Consider the following 17,971-nt stretch of genomic DNA (forward strand, 5'->3'; position numbering starts at 1 on the left):
AAAAAACTGCAGCCACAACACAGCCCCTAAGAGGTCTTGCAGGACAAACACTGAAGTGCAGAACATTCATTTCCAGAGCTCACATTGGACAGTCAAAAATCCAAGAGCTAAAAGGCAAGGGGTTAACAACTAAAGACAGCACAGCGCAACTTCCAATCCTATCTCGGAATTAAGAATTGGAAAAGTTTTGCGAAACTAACAATGCGTGACCATGCAAAAAGTAAATGAAGCACACACTCTGGCCAAGCAGCAACCAGCTTTATTGAGTTACAACAATACTGCATCAAAACCAAAGAGAAATTAAAGTTGCATTTTGCTTCTTAGCATTAGTAATTTCTCAAAAGAAAATGTGATTATGTTTAACAATATTAAGAGAAAACAAAGGAACAGGAGCAAGAATACAGTTAGACAAGACTGCAGAGCCAGTGTCCCCTTCACGTATCCCCCTTGTGTCAGGGGGACTGAGTTCTTGGAAGTCCTGTTGAATTTTCTTGGGTCAGAGACTGAATCCCAGGACACAACATTTGATGAATCAAACATATTGTGGGTTGCTATGAACCACGCTGTCCTTTTGAAATCACATTTGGGATATCTTCAGTGAGACAGAAAGGGATTTCAGAGAAAAGCTGCGGTTAATCAAACACCTTTCCTCAACGGCTGCCTCAGTAAAGCTCAGTAGAAATGTTAAGCACAATTCATTTTTCCTCCTAGTTCCTCAGAAAAGACCTGTAATACCTCCCAGGCCACTGAAACGTAGCTCTGGCCTCCCCTGCCCAGCTCGGTGTTTGCTGCATTGCATGCGTATAAGATTAAAACCGCTGTCAACATAGAAATGGGCACAAGTGAAAAACTACAAGAGATGAGAGCGCTATCCAACATCGCGTGTTGATACCGGTACGTGCAGCTGAGAGTGAAGTACACATCAACAATCACTTTAAGGAAATGTTTCAGCATTAATAGCTACGTGTTTCTTCAGTAAACAAAGAATTACATTTTAAGAAGTGTCCCCTTCTTCCATAAGGAAGTACTTAAGGTAGTGTAATAGTGACAGCAGTGTGTTAGCAGCATGACTGCTGTGGAACATTGGCTCAGAAGACAGGTTTATCACCATAACTCTCCTCATTACCTCTGCTTCAGAGCTACAGATTACATTTCCGAACAGCACCTAGCACCACCTGAAGAATGTGAGGAAGGCAGAAAGGTATTAGGCAAGCAATCATTCCTGAAACTTCAATTTATTCCTTTGAGGCAGACTTGCACTCTTTTCCTTCTCCTAATTTCCAAAGGCTTCCCAGTCTTCATAGACCTGGTGCAATCCAGTTAAGAAACTTCATGGCAACTTCGAAACCAAGAAAACATGCCTGGAAAAGAGAACAAATAAGGATTCTAAAAACCTATTCCAAACAAGGCTTTTGAAATGCAGCACTATAAACACCCGACATGGCTGATGTGGAAGGAGGAAGAGAACAAAAAAAGGTCTTAGACCAGAGGCAAAAATTCTACTATATCCTTCCACACAAAGGCAGAATTTCTACTCTGTTAGGTTCATTATTTATTGAAGGGAAAGCCAGTCCAAACATATCCACACATTTCTGTCTTCTACTGGTGGATGTACAATCAGAAAAGAAATACTATCAGAATGAGTCAAAGAGCTTTCATGCAAATCTTTAAGGAAGGTTTACTTGGTGTTCCCCACAGATTTAGGAACATTTTCAGAACCTGGACACCAGCAGCCACAAGCACCTGCAGTGACAAGAATCTCACTGAAATGGTATAACAGTAACCAGCAGGTCACAGACTGCAAATATTCACTGTGAGTGGCTGGGTCCCCAAAACCCATCTGGAATCACAATTTACTTACCGCATTAGCAGGAAATGCCCTGATCATTACAGCTGTGAAGCCCTTATACAGAGATGCAACTCCTTCCTCTCTGATCAGCTCTCTCAGCACATCTCTAAAGCCATTTGGGTATTTTCCTGGAGGAGCTGAAAGGGATACAAAACACATGTGCTAAGATGTGTGGCAGCCACAAGCGCTGAAGAATGTGGTGTATGCAACAGTCCAGGATTTTCAACAGGTTCATGTCGCTCTGTTGTCTGGGTGACACCAGAATCCACGCATTGCTGAAGCTGTTGTGAAAACATCTGCTTGGAAAAATGATCTATTTCAGACAAATGCAATCAAACAAAAAGGACACCTTACTAAAGACTCAGTAAACAGAAGGTTTACTCACCATCACCACAAAGAATTTATCTAATCAAGTCATTGTGGGGCGGGGAAGAAAGGAGAATAACTTTTGTCAGGGTTGGATGTCTGAGCTATTACTTGTGCCACTGACCACAAGAGCTGCAATTAGGAGATAGGAAGGTCAGATATAAAAATTGATGAAGTTTATTCATAAGAAAGGTGAGAAGCACAGGGTGTTTTAATGCTGATGTTACATGGATTGGGTGAGGTGCTTTTAAAAAGTTGTTTCATTCAAAGAACAAGTTCGTGCTTCTCCTGAAAAGCGCTGCCTCCGCCAGCCCTCTGAACACGTACTCCACAAACCAACCCGGTTAAACAGCCGCCACTAAAGCACTTAATCTATACAGCAGCATTGGATATTGGCTCAGTGGAACAAGGATGCAAAGCTGTAATGTATTTCACACTCGGTCCTTGGTATGATATCAAACAACCACAGCAGCCGTCATTCAGAGAAAAGGTTTCCTGCACTACATCATCAGGATCTGTGACTCAAGAAAAATGGTTACTGCCTGTCCTGTGGAGAGAGACAGACAGAGAATACAAGGAGCCCTAACAGAAATATTCATTGACTAGGACTCCTGGACAAGCCAAGGAAAAACCTGTCAAATTTTGCTGAAGCTCAAGGGTTGGGAACCTCCTCACAATAACTAGGCCACAGATACTCAAGAGTAGATCTGCTAGTGTAAAAGAAATGCTCTCAGCAAGCTATGCCCAGTTTATATAAATATCAGACAGCACAGGCTACAATTTATACAACTATGTCTGATGTGAAATAACAAAACCCCTCAAAGAAATACTTTTGCACTAAAAGTCATGATATGTGGTTGTATTAATATGACCTCTATGCTTAGGTTTCAAAACAAGTATCTCAAATCAGGATCACGGTATTATAGCAGGGAGGCAGAGACAGAAGTGCATCCTGATGTGCCAAAAATTTGTGAGGAAACCAACTAAAAAGCTAAGAACACACTTGGGTTTTTCACGTACTCGTCTCAAGCTGTGCTCGAGACATGCTACATCCCGGATGCATGTTCCATCGCTGCGCAGCCCTCTCCCCGCAGCACCACACTGACTGCGGCCGTGACGAGCTGGGATGCAACTCACCGGTCTGGAAACGGGATTTCAGCACATCTGGTGGAATGGCAACCGCCCAGTTGAAGATCCCGGCCAGGCCGCCAGCAAACAGGATCCTGGGCGCACTGAGCTCACTCACACTTGGCACGAGTGGGGTGGAAGAAAAAAGGAGAGAAAAAAAGAAGAAAAAAATTTGAAAAGTAAAACCCCATCTGTATTGCCTAAGGCGACAAGCAAAGAGGCAGCCTCGCTGACAGCCGGAAGGCAGCACAACGCTGCAGACACAGAGTGCAGTATCTGAGCGGGATTTCCAAGAATCGGAGCCTTGTGGGCAAAATGTACTAACTCCAGCCTAACGGTTCAAAGCTTTTCACTCAGCAGCACACACGCAAATGCTCTGGGGAGAAAACAAACAAACAAACACACACCTACAAACCCCCCAGCTCTTTGTGCACACCCAGGAGTGAAAGTGAGGACGCCTACTTTAAGTACTCCTTACTTGGCTAATATAAGATCCAATGCTATAACCTGAGAGGAACCGAGTACTATTATAATTGTTAACTCCAGACCAAAACAGGTCAACTCACCAGAACAGCGACCTTTTTTTAAAAAAATTGTTTTGATGATACCACTCTAAATCTCTTCCTAACTGGAGAGATTAACCAGCAGTGTCTGAGAAGTCAAGAAATGATGACTGTGAGATTTCACTAACCTCTTTCCCTCAGGGGTCAGAATGTTCTTCAGCCATTCGTACGTCATGAAGTACATTCCGCTGGCTGGGACGTCTGGTGGGTAAACAACAAAGGCCGTGAGTAGTGGGAAGAGGCACAGCAGCCCCATGCCAGCCCAGCAACATCGCTAAGTACATCCAGATTCCTTCTCTGAACCTCCTCTACAAACAAAATCTTCTGTTGCTCTAGACAGGGAAGCCTGAACTTTCCCAGGAACAGCAGGTACGAAAGGCAGGAGCTGGGAAAATATCTGCTCTCCAGTGCTGCTGTCAGCAGCCCTTCAAATCAGGCTGTAACCTGCCTGCTGGCCATTAAACTAATGATGAGACAGCTCTAGGCTTTCTTAATTGTTGCAAAACAAACCAGAGCAGCACAGGAACTTCATGAGTTTTGCAAACTATTTGTTCTAATGATTCTATTTTGGTGCTGGTTTGGTTTGGTTTATTTTTGTAGTTGATGGGGTTTGTTTTTTTAAGCTACTCCTGCAGCCCATTCTTAGCTTGTGCCTGAACTGGAGAACCAGCCTCTGGCTTGGACACTGCCAGAGTTACATTGCCAGAGTTACATTGCCAGCTGTTATGCTATTGTGAGAAGCAGAGGACAGAACAAATTCCTAAACTGAGGTATCAAAATACAGATATTCCAGCTTACCCTTGGAAAACATTGCCCCATTATGGGGAACGATCTAACGCTTTTCAAAGGAGAAAGTACCAAAACATGTAAAGGATTCAGTGTCCAGAACAATTCCTTTGTTGTTGTTGTTGTTGTGAGAGGGGTCATAACATCCCAGTCCAAAATAACCCACACTCAAGTGGGTAGAAAGCATAACTGATGCAATCACAGAGTTTAATACAGTCAGTATTATATGGCAGCATTCACAGTCACAATCCTTCTTCCAAGAAAATGAAAAAAAAGCGCCCACTTCTGTATTCCTCTTTGTTCTCTCTGCTCCTCTCCTGAAGTATCTCACTCCTCCTGGCTTCTCAGATCTTAATTACTTCCTACATCCCTCTGATCCTTGTCATCTAATCTCTTCCTTGCTCACTGAGAATCTCACGTTTATATCTCAGTCCCTTTGAGGCATTGCAGTAGCTCTGCAGACTGAAAAGAAACCAACGGGTGGCGCGGCATCTCCAAGTACCTAAAGGGACAGCGAGATCTATGATACTGTATCAGGCTTCTTATCTTAGAGCACCCCATGCAGCAGAAGCACCAGAACATCAGCAGTTACCTCTCATGAGGGTGAGCACTGTCCCCTTGTACACGCCACGAATCCCAGCCTCGCGGTACAGCTGTTTGGCACAGTCCAAAGAGCCACTGTATTTAGTTTCACCTGTAGCTGCCTGGATCTGAAGGATTAAAGTGACAGTTTATGACTAGTGAACAATCATTCAGCTGATAGTTACAAAGCCACGCGTACATTTCCACAGGGGAAAGAGCATGTTCTCATTCCACAGGCATTCCTGCCCATGAAACCCCAGCGTTACTTCCTCAAGCAGTGCTCTCCCATTCAAGCTGAGGGTATATTTACTGTTCCACGCAGCGATTAGATTCTCCCTTATTTTTCCCCAGTGTAAGTTTGAAACAACTGAACTCAGTTCAGTAATTCTACACTGCACTGACAGAAAGTAGCCTTCAAATATTTTTGTGAAATTCAAACAATTTGTATGTGTATAAAAGCTTTCACAGTAACATCACGTCTGCCAGAACTAATGTGACCACCCACCACCACACTAACAAAGCTCAGCACAGTCTGAACGGCACAAAGCTTCCCAACTCTGCTGAAGATGGTGTTTCCATTTGTTCAGGTTTACATTTTCCAACAATACTTTCAAAACCCTGCAGGAGGTATAGAACTAAGTCACCCAAACATTAGAAAACTATTCCATGTCCTTTGAAATGCATTCTTTAGTTATGTATTGGAAACTTGTCAAGGTAACAAAATCTTTGCACTAGAAAGAATCTTATCTAGAGTTTTGCATTTTTTAGAAACAGTTTCATTGTGAAAAAAATGGACTTTTCCATACTTTGATGTGGACTGAGGTGTCCACTGATGCCTCACAGTATAAGGCTTGTGCTCTGTAAAACAAATAAGGCAATGACTACTCTATGTTCTTATACTGTCATGGTGAGTTTGTATAATGCTTCTTTGTGACACAGTTGCATTAAACGACAGTTGTCTCAGTCCTGTTAAAAACCAGAACAGAGTAAATACACTAACCAAAGTTCCTGGTGTGGAGAGACGAGACCCCTAAAATTAAATTCCCATCTCCTTACCTGTAAAAGGCACTTGATTCTCTCTCCTGGAGCCATGATTACTGTTGTGAACACTCCCGACAACATGCCAGCAGCAAACAGCTGAGGATATCTGCCCCGAGGAAACAGAAGAGACGCTGACCCAACACAGCACAGGGGAAACGAAGGCAAGAAAGACCCTGGCACCACCAGAACATGCTGCCCTGCACAAGGCCGGCAGTGGAACCAGAGATGCATCCACTGCTTTTGATCAGTGCAGAAGTGCCCCATCAATGCATAATCAGAGCTAAACATTTAAGATCTCTGGGATTCAAAACCCTGGTTCCCACAGCAACCATAACTCAGCACTGCATTTGCTAATAATCCTTGTAGTTGCATGTTTTGCTACACCATTTCCCACTGATTTTTACACTCAACAGTCTCTTCCTCCTCCAGTCTCCCACAGTCTTCTCAGCGACCCCAGTTTCCACGTATATTCCTGCTTGTGCAGCCAGGAGCCTCCTTTCTGTCACCTGTCAGTCCCTCACTTCTTCAGCCTCTGCCATCGCCAAGTCTGTCCGACCAACCTGCCATCATCCCACACATTCTGCACCTGCTTTCATGTGGCAAAGCCCCCATGGCAGAAACAGACTGAGTTTCTTTATCACAAGCTTATTTTTACATCCAACATCCTGTTACTTTCTCTAGTAAGACATCCTAATATATCAATTTAATTAAATTCCAGGCCTCCCACTTCTCTCCACTTGCCCAAGAGATGGTATTCTATTCAGGTTTTCCAATTCTTACACCTTTCTTTACTCTTAAATTCCCATTAAATCTTCCAGACCATTCAGATCTCCCTCACCACTCCACATGCACCTCCTACTCAAACTAAGCTTTGAATTTTCTAACTCAAGTTTCTCCCATCTCCTTCCTTCCAAAAATTCCCTTAAAAATCAACATGGGGAACCACTGCCATCCTGCCTGCCTCTGGATCCACAGCCACGGTGCTCAGGGTCTGACCCTTCATTTTGGGTATCATGTCCCGGGTACACTGTAAAGTCTGGCACCTGAGGTACAGCACGGTTGGTCACGATGACAGTTCCATCATCCATTTGCTGACCTTTGTTCTTTCTCTCCTGCTTATCTGCTTGGGCATAAAGACTTCTCTTTGGTACGACGTGTATAAAACACAAGGCACTGAGGTGATAAGGCTGCTGGAAATAACCCCACAGCTCATTTTTTCCCCTTGTATTCTCCGCTCCTTATTGTTCCCCTGGCCTTACCCTTCAGCCTTGTCTGCACGCGGACGCTGCTGTGGCAGCGGCAAACCAGCAGCTCGGCACAGCCCGCGCAGATGGAGCTCGCCCCGTGCCACGGCTGTGGGAGAAGCCGCAGCTCCCCACCACGCCACGCTTGACTCAACACAACAGCCTCCTGCTTCCCGACACGGATCCTACGAACTCCTCAAATAACAGAGTAAAATGTTGCTAAGCTACGGTTCTGTTCCTGTAGAGCTATAAATCACAAGTCAGCAAAGGCATTAAGGGAGCACTTTATGGGTTGGGGTCTTGCTTCATGCATAAGTCAGTATGTAGAAAGCGCCACAAAGTTTTGTTAGCTCCCTGTCTTTTTTCCAGAAGCTTAGACATGCCGGAGAGGAGAGCTGCTCACAAACACCTCCTTTCAGAAACGAATAATAAAACATTTCCATGGCTATCATTATATCCTAACATAAGGACACGGCAAGAGTCACAACCAACAGGGAAAAGAGAATTGGGACGTGAATGTTGTCAAGCCTGCTTGACTATGAATTTATTTCTCCCGTAGCTTCAGTTAATAGTGAGACTGCTGGCAGGCGACCATTGTATAACTCACACTGTACTCATCTAAAACGGAATCGTTGCTTAATGGCTCTTTCTTGCGCAGAAAGGGAAGCGCACAGCACCTGCCCACATGCGGTCTGTTTTTAGCCTGTGCTATCAGTCCCACGCTTCCAGCAGCATGAAAACACACGAGTGTTTTATTTTTTTAGATCTATATTTATAACCCAGGAGAAGAGACAAATTTACACCACGACGCAGTGTGCGACAATACAGCAGGAGCCTTGGGGTGCCTTTCCCAACTGATTAACTCAGAAACTCACGTCAAAACGTCATCAGGTTTTCTCTGTTGAAGTCTTTTTCCCAAGCCAAATCCGAAGAAGCACACGGCAAACATGGGTGTCACTCCCACAATAGGAGCTGCCATTCCTCTGTATAAGCCTCGGACTCCCTGCAAGAAAAGTTATCACAAGGATTACTTGATTTTGCATAGACTTTGCATGCGTTTCAACTCATTGAGAAGCGAAAGGCTTCAATACAGGATGGTATCAGACAGTCAAATTAATCAGAGGAATAACGGGGTCTGTCACTCATTCACAATTATACATGTTTAGCTGAGGCTCAGGGCCCTCCTGGAAAACATCGGCACCACTTACTCCCTCCTGCTCCAATTCTGTTCATCCTGTACTTATATCTCAAGGATGAGGAAATTAAAACCCACCTGAATAATAGTCCTAATAGATTATGTTAAAAGTCTTCTCTCTCAGATACAGACAAAAACGCACATGTGCTTTATCAATAAGTCATCAATTGCAGTAGTGTAAAATCCTGACACTGAGCCTGAGAATGCTGAATTGAATTCACTCTTCAGAAAAACGAAGAGCTAATCTGAACTACTTCACTCGCCACAAAAACTCAGTTTGAAACAAGTTCAAGAGCATATTCCTTTTAGTTTCCTTCCCTAAGCCAAAACATTTCACTATACAACTTTACGTTCTTGATGTTTCCCTTCATCAGACAACACACATGAAAAAATTCCAATGTGGACCCCAGCAGCACCATTTCTTTCATTTATCTTGCCTTTGAACTGAACTTTTAAAAATTAAAATTAGACTTATCTTTCTAGATAAAGCTAGATGCACAAATTAACCATTTGCTGGTCTGTCCACCCCTATCAGTGTATCCCAGTACGTGTCTGCACGCTTATGAGCACGACTGACTAACGAAATTGTATCCGGCTGACAAAGATCAGATGCTCCTGCTCAACCTTCCCATGAGCGGCAGGAAACAAACGGCCTTGGCAGGGAGGTTTAATCATTTTCCTTATAGAAACCGATGAGTATTGAGTAGGAGGAGAGAGGCAGCAGCTACTTTGGAACTTCACATCACGAGGCTGTTGTGGTTCAGCTCTGACGTCTGCGCTTCAGCAGGGGTGTGAAAAACCGCGAGGGATTCGGAGCCAGCAAAGCGTTTCAGCGCTTCGTGGGAGAGACCAGAGAAGGGAGATTTACCGCGGTTACCTAACGACCTGTTAACACCATCACGAAAGCAGATTTCAGATACAAGACAGATCTTTCATTTAACGGAGAGTTACCTAACGAGATCCAGCGGTTTGAAAATAGACTTCAGGCTCATAAACAAAAAGCCGGGCTTCAGGGTCGTTGTTTCCAAATGGTAAACGGCTGCTGGGAAAACTCACGAAGCAGAAAATGGGATTCTATGTCACTTAAAGTCTTTAAACCAAGGCTGCGTGCCTTCCTAAATACAAGAGTGGAGTTCTATCACGCGACATGGGTGATTCAGGGGTGAGAACCGCTGTCCACCTTCTGAAGACTGAACAAAACTATCCTAACAAAACTATCGTAACTGACTTTCTGTTCTCAAAAAATAATTAATACTCCTCTGCCTTCACATAGACGGCAAAACACATTAAACATATTATAGAAAGAAGTGAAAGTACTACTTGTATCAACAAAAGTCATTCCCTATTTTAAGATTTCCAGAGACAGCCCCAAATGCCAAAGACAACAAGATTCCACCGACCGCAACAACAAAGCCAGCGAACAGCTGCCAAAATCCACTCCAGTCTATAACGTCAGGTCCTAACATTGCACTACTTTGAACCAAAACCATTTCTTAACAAAACACAGAGATGGGCACCTGGAGCAGGTGGATTCTAACCGTTCCCCAAGCTTTGTAACATGCTTAAAAATTTTAACCAAGAATTGCGAAGTCTCTGGGGGGCAATGTCACGGAGGCACCCCGTAGGTTAATTTAAGGGACAACAAGGTCCAAAACCAACTTTTATTAAAGCGGTGAGAAACAGGGTTTTAGCACTCCAAAAGTGACTTAAATAAAGATTCGGATATCAGTTGAGGAAAATTATTGAGGCAGCAACTAATACAACAGGCGGTCCACAGTGTGCATGCACGTGGCTTCACCCAAAACAATGCCGGAGCCGTCCCTGAGTCCCGGAGGAATACACACTTGTCTAAACACGGTGCGGGATTATTTTTAAAGAGATACACGCACTCGTAGTGAGTACGGGAAGCGTACACTCGCAATTGTGCGAGGGTAAATTTATAACACACCCGCAAACCTGCGAGAGTTAATTTACTTACACGTGCAAGTGTGCACGGAATCCTACACGTGCTCATGTGGAAGCACGGGAGGAAAACACACTGGTGATTGTGCGAGGGGCTCTCGGCAGCCACTCGTGACTGTGCGAGGAAATAATTTATACACGTGCTCGTATTGGGCGCGGAAAATTACGCCTGCAAGTGTGCACGGAAGGAAAATACACTCGCGATTGTGCGAGGAAATAAAGTACTCGTGCAAATGTGCAGGGAAAGTTAAACGTGCATATGTGCACGGGAGCAAAATACACCCGCGATTCTGCGAGGGTAAATTTTACACGCGCTCATATGGAGCACGGAAAGTTATACGTGCATATGTGCACGGGAAGTATAAATATACTCGCAATCCTGCGAGAGGTTTTACTTACACATGTGGCGGTGAGGCAAGCGGAGTCCCCATCCCGGGGAGGGGGCTCTCGGCAGCAGCATCTTGCTTGTGCTCCGAGAGACCCGCGGCAATGGGCGGAGTCTCGACGAGAATCCCGTTTTTATCTGATCAGACCTGACTGTAGGCACTCTAGAAGCTTCTCTGCATCCCCACACTGGCTGTGGGGGCCCCTGAAGCCTCCAAACATCCCCCACACTGGGCACGGGTCAGTGTGCCTGGCACTCCCTTCTCCTAATTACCCTGGCCAGGGGGCTCTGGGGCCAAACAAAAGAAGCCGTTAGCCTGAACTAGCAGAGAAAGGGGGAGATGTGCCCACTCCTTCCACACTGAAGGAGGGAGAGGGAGAGAGGGGGGGTTGCATTCTGCCACAGGCATCGTTCCCATGTGATTCCGCTCTGGCAGTAAGTGATACTGTTGGCTGAGGGGTGAACAGTTACCTCTCCAACAAGAGTCTTTCGGAAGCAGTCGAAGGTCCCAGAATAGAGAGGAGGCTGCCCAGGCTGCGGCTTAGGCTGGGTTTGCAGTCTGACCTAGTAAGTCGGGATAGGAAAATGTTATTTTATTAAATATAATACAAATGTAATTTAAACAGATTAATTTAATGCAATGTTATATAAATTAAGGATAAGTAATAAATAAAAATAAACAATAATATAAGTAATATAATAATATACTTATATCCAACATAACATATATAATTACGTATCGTATGTAATACGGTTACTGGTAGTAATATAAGTAATAAATATAATAATGATAATAAATAAACAATTAATGAAATGTAATAAACCCTAAAGTTTGATTCAGAGGACACCTCTATATGACTATCACAGAGTTAAGTTTTGTGACCAGACTTTACAATATTGGTAGAGAGATTAACATCATTGTAGCCCTTGGCAACAGAGATAGAGTTTTAATGCATTTAATAGTTAATATATTTCACTAATTAATTGCTGGGATGACATCAGGATGGCAACCCCCCATCAACACCTGCGAGGTGACCCCATGTCACCACTCAGCCCCTTGGTACCCTCCTTCCGGACCCGAATTTGCTCTCCCCACCCCGGTCACCCCCGGGACACCGACCCCTTCTTTTATTTTATTTATTTATTTATTTTCCCCCCCGATTTTTACGGGGAACCGCCCGCTGTCGCGACCCGACACCGCCGCGCCGGCAGGGGGCGCCGCACGGCCCGCACGTTAAGCCCCGCCCCGCGCGGTGCACGCCGGGAGCTGGTGGCTCCCTCCAGCTCCCCGCGCGGTGCACGCCGGGATGTGTAGTCCTCCCCGGCTGCCCCGCACCGCCCGGCACCGGCCGCCTCCCCGCCCCCGCCGCTCCCCGGTGCGCGCCGCTGCCTCACCTTGATGGTGTCCAGCGGGTGCCCCACGAACACCAGGCAGACACCTCCAAAACCGCCAGCGAAGAAGTTCTTCACGGGGCTGATGGGCTGCGGCTGCTCCGCCATGGCGGCAGCGGCAGGTGGCGGGGGAAGAACGGGACCGGGGCGCCGTGTCCCCGTCGAACCAGTGCCGCCCTCTCCGCCTCGCGACCTTTACCCCAGTGCGGGGCACGCCGGGATACTGGGGGAGGTGAGCGCGGGGCAGGCCGGGAGCGCGGCGGCCGCTGCCCGCGGGAGTGGCGGGCCCTGCCCGGCCGCGGTGCCGGTCGCCGGCGGTGGGTGCTGCCATCGCGCGCTGGCATCGGCCGAGGCCGCCGGGCCCCAGCGTCTCCTGCGAGTGCTGAACCGCCACCGTGGGGAGGCCCCGCGCCGCCCGCCATCCCCCCCTGCCCCGCCAGTGGTTCCGTTGTTCCCCCCCCCCGGCCCAACGCAGTGGACCGGCCCAGCGGCGGCTCCGGCCCCGCCCGGCGGAAGTGACGCCAGGCGGAGGCCGGTGCTTCCGGCGCGCAGGCAGTGGCGGCCCGGCAGGAGGAGCCCCGGGCGCCGCTCCCCGTGTACCCCGCCCGCGCTCCGCGGCGCCCGGTGAGTGCGGGGGGCTGGGCCGCGTCGCGCGGGGGCGGCGGCGGGGGCTCCCAGTGGGGCGGCCTGTGCCGCGCCGTCCCGCGGTGGCAGGAGCTGGGGGCGACCGGTGAATGCCGCTGCCGGCCGGGCCCGTGTTCCTGGCGGGGGGCCCGGGCGGGGCGAGCGCGGCGGGAGGGACGCGGGGCCGCTTCTCTGTAACTTCACCTCAGTTTCGCGCCGAGCTCCAGGGGTCGCGCTGCCCGGGGGAGAAGCCGCAGCCCGGGAGCTCTGGGGCCGGCACTGGGCACCCCGATTGTGCCGGGTCTCCCCGCTCCAGCCCGGGTTGTTCCTCAACAGCTCCCTGCCCCGGTGCTCCCGGGCTTCCCCCCTCCCTGTGTGCAGCGTTCTGCCTGTTTGGGACAAGCACAGGATTTAGTCTTGGATTACAAAAGTGATGGTAATTTAAACTGGGTATCTTTCTGCCCAAGCTCAGGGTTACCGTGGAAGGAACGTTCGCGTAGGTATGCGTAAAGTGACTTGCTAAAAGTGATGGTAGATTAGAAAAGACGGGAGCAAAATGGGTTAGATGAGTTGGGAGGGACAAGGCAGTCGTGATAGTCTGAACAAAGGCTGGGAGGTGGGAGGAGAGTGGGCAGGTTCCCCGGGGGATGTGTGAGGAGGTCCCTGCAGAGTCGTCTGCGGTGAAAAGCATGGGGGGTGGTGGTCTAGTTTCTCACGCTTAGGATGAAAAAAATCCTATTGAAAAGCTCATTGGAGAAGGAAATGGCAAGGAGCATGTTCTATGTGTGTGAGGAAGCAATTGGGGATGATCTACAGATTATAGGTTTGAGTGACATAGACAAAGATGCGATTAGCATCGATAGCGGGTGTGGAGTTTGGGTTGTAGATGGTCACAGACGGAGTGTCAGCCCGTTGGAAGTTTACATGGATAAGTAGTTCAGGAGGCAAACTTGAGTTAGACTTCATCTGCTTCAGAATTATCAATGAAGAGGTGAGAGAAGAAAAAGCCGTCTCAAATGGCTGTGAAATATCAACAGAAAAAATGGGAGTATCCTACAAAGAACTTGTTAGAGGAATCCCACAAAGACAGAGGGCAAGAAGTCAGAAAATAATGATGTAGCAGGACGAGGTGTGAGGTGAGATAATGTAATTTACTGTGTCTAATGGTGGTGAAGTCAGAGACAGACGGATGGTGGCATATTTGGAGGCATTTTGTTTGCAAAGACCTTGTTAAGAAGAATTGTGCTGCGAAGCAGGACTCGGTGAGAGAGCATCTCTGTTGGAGCCGATGGGCAGTGGAGCGTAGGGGTGGGTGTGTTTACGAGCCCTGCGAGGAGGCTGGAGGAAGAGAGGGGATTCAATTCTGTTAGTGTTAGGGAAGACGAAGGAGTATCTTGGATGAAGGTGGTAAAGAAGTACCTCATCTTCCCTTGGGTAGGAAAGTGATCTAAATATGGCTTAAAATTTTATAATCTGATTTTTTAGGATTATGGTAATTATTTAATCTAAATACTCTTTGGGGTTTTGACCCTCTTTTTTGAGCTTAACATCTTTATTGCCTTAAAAACTAGTCCTGTCAAGTATTAGCTGTGTCTTGGTTTGTATTGGAAGAGCTCATAATTGGGTCATGAGGGCATTAGGCTGAGTGTTAGGTGAGGCAAATTCTGCTCCTCGTTTTCCTAGAACCCTGCTTTGCTTTGTCCACAGAGCTTGTGCCTTAGTCTTCCTCCCTCTTCACGCATGTCCGTCTGACGTTCAGTTACGCTGGAAGTCCGCTCTCTCTGGACGTTGTGACAGGATTCACAAAAGTCATCCAGTCTGCACGTGCAAACAGCTCCTCTGTTTGCTCAAATAAGTGTGTTAGTGGCACAGAGAAACAGATCTGCACCCTTCTGAGCTTCCTCCCCAGCGACTGCTGTGTAACTGCTGAGGGACCGGGTAGGCCTGTCATTCCACTTAGACGTCTAAAAACATCTCGTTGCTTGGACAGGACTCGCTGTGGGTTAAGACAGCAAATGGACCCAGCATTCTAGGTGTTTTTTTTCTGTCTCTAGAGTGTGGCATCTGAGTGAGTTTGAGAAGTTTCCTGACTGGTGAAGCCTCCTCAGGCTTTGCGATGCTCTGAGTTCGGCTGAACGAGCTGTCGCACATGAAACTGTTGATATCCCTGTAGTAACGCACACAGTGCTTTTGGATTCTCAAATAAATTATTCCTTTAATGTAAGGTTTAACAGATAAAGATTCATTACTACTTTTATGTAAGAGGTCAGTGTCGATACAGATTAAGCTCAGAACTGAATCGTTAACTCTAAGCAGGGGAGAGGGAGGGACAATATAGGTTTGCTTTGTGTCTGTCAAATCAGATTTCACATCTGTCTCCTTCTAATATGGAGAGACAGAGCCTCTGCTCCACCAAAGTTCTTTGGGAAGCAGTGCTGTAAAATATTTGTGTGCTACTTATATTGTGGATAGCTAAGAAATAAAAAGGAAAATGACAGAAAGGGAGACTGGAATTCAGGGGACAATATAATTAGCTCCCAGCTTTCATCCTCTCTCACTGGAGGTTTGTATCTGCTGAAATCACTGCAGCTCCTCAAATTAATTGTACATCCCTAGTTATTCTGTGCTGCTTTCTCAGGTTATTTGAAACAGAAAACAAACGGATTGAGGAAGAATAATGAAAATTTATGGTTGAGATTTCCTGTGCTCTGAAGTCAGGATTCTCAAAGCTTGATTATGGTTTCCCCAGCAGCTACAAATTGTGATACTGAGGGAAAATATTTGAGTAACAGAACTAACAACGTAGTAGTGCAAAATGCAAACACCTAAGAAACCCAGTACAAGCTGCGTGTGGAAATATAGCTTTGATTTCATGTATGTATTTTAATATGTAAAATTTGGTTGCAGCATTGTTTGAAGTCTTTTCTATTTAATATTCTCTCTTGAAACTAAATTATTGGGTTAAATGGAAATTTGTGACTAAATATGTGGTGACCATAGTTCAAGGTTGATATATGTTCTGCTGCTGAAACTCTTAGAACTCAGACTCACGCTGATTTAGTTATATAAGTAGAAGGTTTGTAGTCCTGATACGTAAAGTTAAGTATGCGAATTTTCTAACATCAGTGAGAATCAAAGGCTGCTCTGATTCTTTTTGAATAGCAACTGTCAACACTTTAGCATAAATTTCTACATTCAGAAGATAACAAATTATAGAATGGTTTGGGATGGAAGGGACCTTAAAGATCATCTAGTTCCAAACCCCCTGCCTTGGGCAGGGACACCTTCCCCTAGACCAGGCTGCTCAAAGCCCCGTCCAACCTGGCCTAGGACAGTTCTGGGGATGCAGCATCCACAGCTGCTTTGGGCAGCCTGTTCCAGTGCCTCACCACCCTCATGGGGAAGAAGTTCTTCCTTATACCTAATCCAAATCCACCGTCTTTCAGTTTAAAGCCATTACCTCTTATCCTATCACTACATACCCTTGTAAAAATTCCCTCTCCAGCTTTCTTGTAGGTCCCTTTAGATACTGGATAAAATAAAATGAGTTAATTTCTTTTACTTTTGCCCATCGGATGTAACCCCATCACATCCAGCAGAACCTGCTTAAAGGCATCAACTAATTTCACCATTTGAGATGATATTGAATATTGTTAAATTGGGTGTATGTGAGAGATCGTTTGTCGTATTTTCCAAAGTCCCACTTAATGGCTGTGGTTCTAAAGCAATCTGGACATGGACAGGGTTTCACAGGTTCCCTTTCTACCTGCTGTGGTCATAGCTAAGGGGTTTGGGTTTTTTTCCTTTGGTGAAGCGGATATGATGCTTTTCTGCAGCACTTTAGGCTGTTAGTAAAATCTTAATGTCATAAATCTACGTGTATCTCTGAAAATATCTGTATTAAAGGTTATGGAAGTGCTTTCCAAATGTCAAATGTCATCTGGGTGCTAGGATGCAATGTAATAAGCCAATCTCCGAGGTTTTAGACCTCGCCTTGTAAGAGCAGACTGGGCTTTGCTGGTGCAAGAGCCACAGTGGATCCAAACCAAGGAACCTGCACACCAGAATCTTTGTCTGGGCCGTTGGGTCAGTCTGTTCCTGGCTGTTTGATCACCTGTATGATGTTGACGTGGCCTCTCTTACAATTTTTAGGCAACAGAAAAAAATTGTTTTTCCCCCCTTAGGAGACAGAGCTCAGATGAAATCAAAAGAACGATAAAGTTTGGAGGAGAAAAAGAAGCTGCAATTGGTTTCCTGCTCTGCAGTTTGACAGGGCATTAAGATGTCCGTGGACATGAACAGCCAGGGTTCTGACAGCAATGAAGAGGATTATGACCCTAATTGCGAGGAGGAGGAAGAGGATGAGGATCCGGGGGATATTGAGGATTATTATGATGGGGTAGCTAACGACGTGGAGCAGCAGGGAGCAGATGCCTTTGATCCAGAGGAATATCAGTTCACCTGCCTGACTTACAAGGAGTCGGAGAGCACTCTGAACGAACACATGGCCAGCTTGGCTGCCACGTTAAAGGTGAGGAAAGGTTTATGCATTAACACAGGGGTAAAATAAGGCAGATGCTGAGCGTACAGTTTGAAATAAAACCTGTGGTGTTGCTGTTACGGGGGGTTGGAGGAAGATTATTGAAGGTCCCTGGTTCAGAGCTGACTCAAACTTTTAAAATTGTTCCATACTGGTTTTGGGGCCTGAAAAATCTTCCTTATTGAATGTTGATTCTTACAATTATTTTGTTTTACAGAGCTGAGCTTCATGACCAAAATTCCTGAGTTATAACTCTTTGCATTAGCACAATAGAAAAAAATACAGAAAAGAAACAAACCAAATCATAAATGCTG

At 46.1% G+C, this 17,971-nt stretch overlaps 2 protein-coding genes across 5 annotated transcripts in view; one reads left to right on the top strand and one right to left on the bottom strand.

Annotated features, from left to right (window-relative positions):
- Window positions 1-239: 239 nt before the first annotated feature.
- Window positions 240-12,726, bottom strand: SLC25A20 (solute carrier family 25 member 20). Its single transcript, XM_065074720.1, has 9 exons — window positions 12,497-12,726; window positions 11,573-11,665; window positions 8,435-8,562; window positions 6,331-6,421; window positions 5,285-5,402; window positions 4,035-4,107; window positions 3,353-3,462; window positions 1,862-1,986; window positions 240-1,361 (listed from the first exon to the last, which is right to left on the bottom strand). Exons 1-9 carry the CDS (start codon window positions 12,599-12,601, stop codon window positions 1,299-1,301), a joined length of 906 nt encoding a protein of 301 aa, XP_064930792.1. The 5' UTR covers window positions 12,602-12,726; the 3' UTR covers window positions 240-1,298.
- The window catches only part of ARIH2 (ariadne RBR E3 ubiquitin protein ligase 2), a 31,650-nt gene continuing 26,249 nt past the window's right edge, over window positions 12,571-17,971 (top strand). The window contains exons 1-2 of one of the 4 annotated variants that reach the window (XM_065074693.1): window positions 12,571-12,725; window positions 17,302-17,648. In XM_065074693.1, coding sequence (XP_064930765.1) covers window positions 17,400-17,648 — 249 coding nt within the window. In that variant the 5' untranslated portion in view covers window positions 12,571-12,725; window positions 17,302-17,399. Of the gene's footprint in view, window positions 12,726-12,931; window positions 13,224-17,301; window positions 17,649-17,971 lie in introns of those variants that run through there. The other 3 variants (XM_065074691.1, XM_065074692.1, XM_065074694.1) reach the window with 3 other exon arrangements.

This window comes from Columba livia, chromosome 10 (assembly GCF_036013475.1).
Source record: "Columba livia isolate bColLiv1 breed racing homer chromosome 10, bColLiv1.pat.W.v2, whole genome shotgun sequence".
Classification (NCBI taxonomy): domain Eukaryota; kingdom Metazoa; phylum Chordata; class Aves; order Columbiformes; family Columbidae; genus Columba; species Columba livia.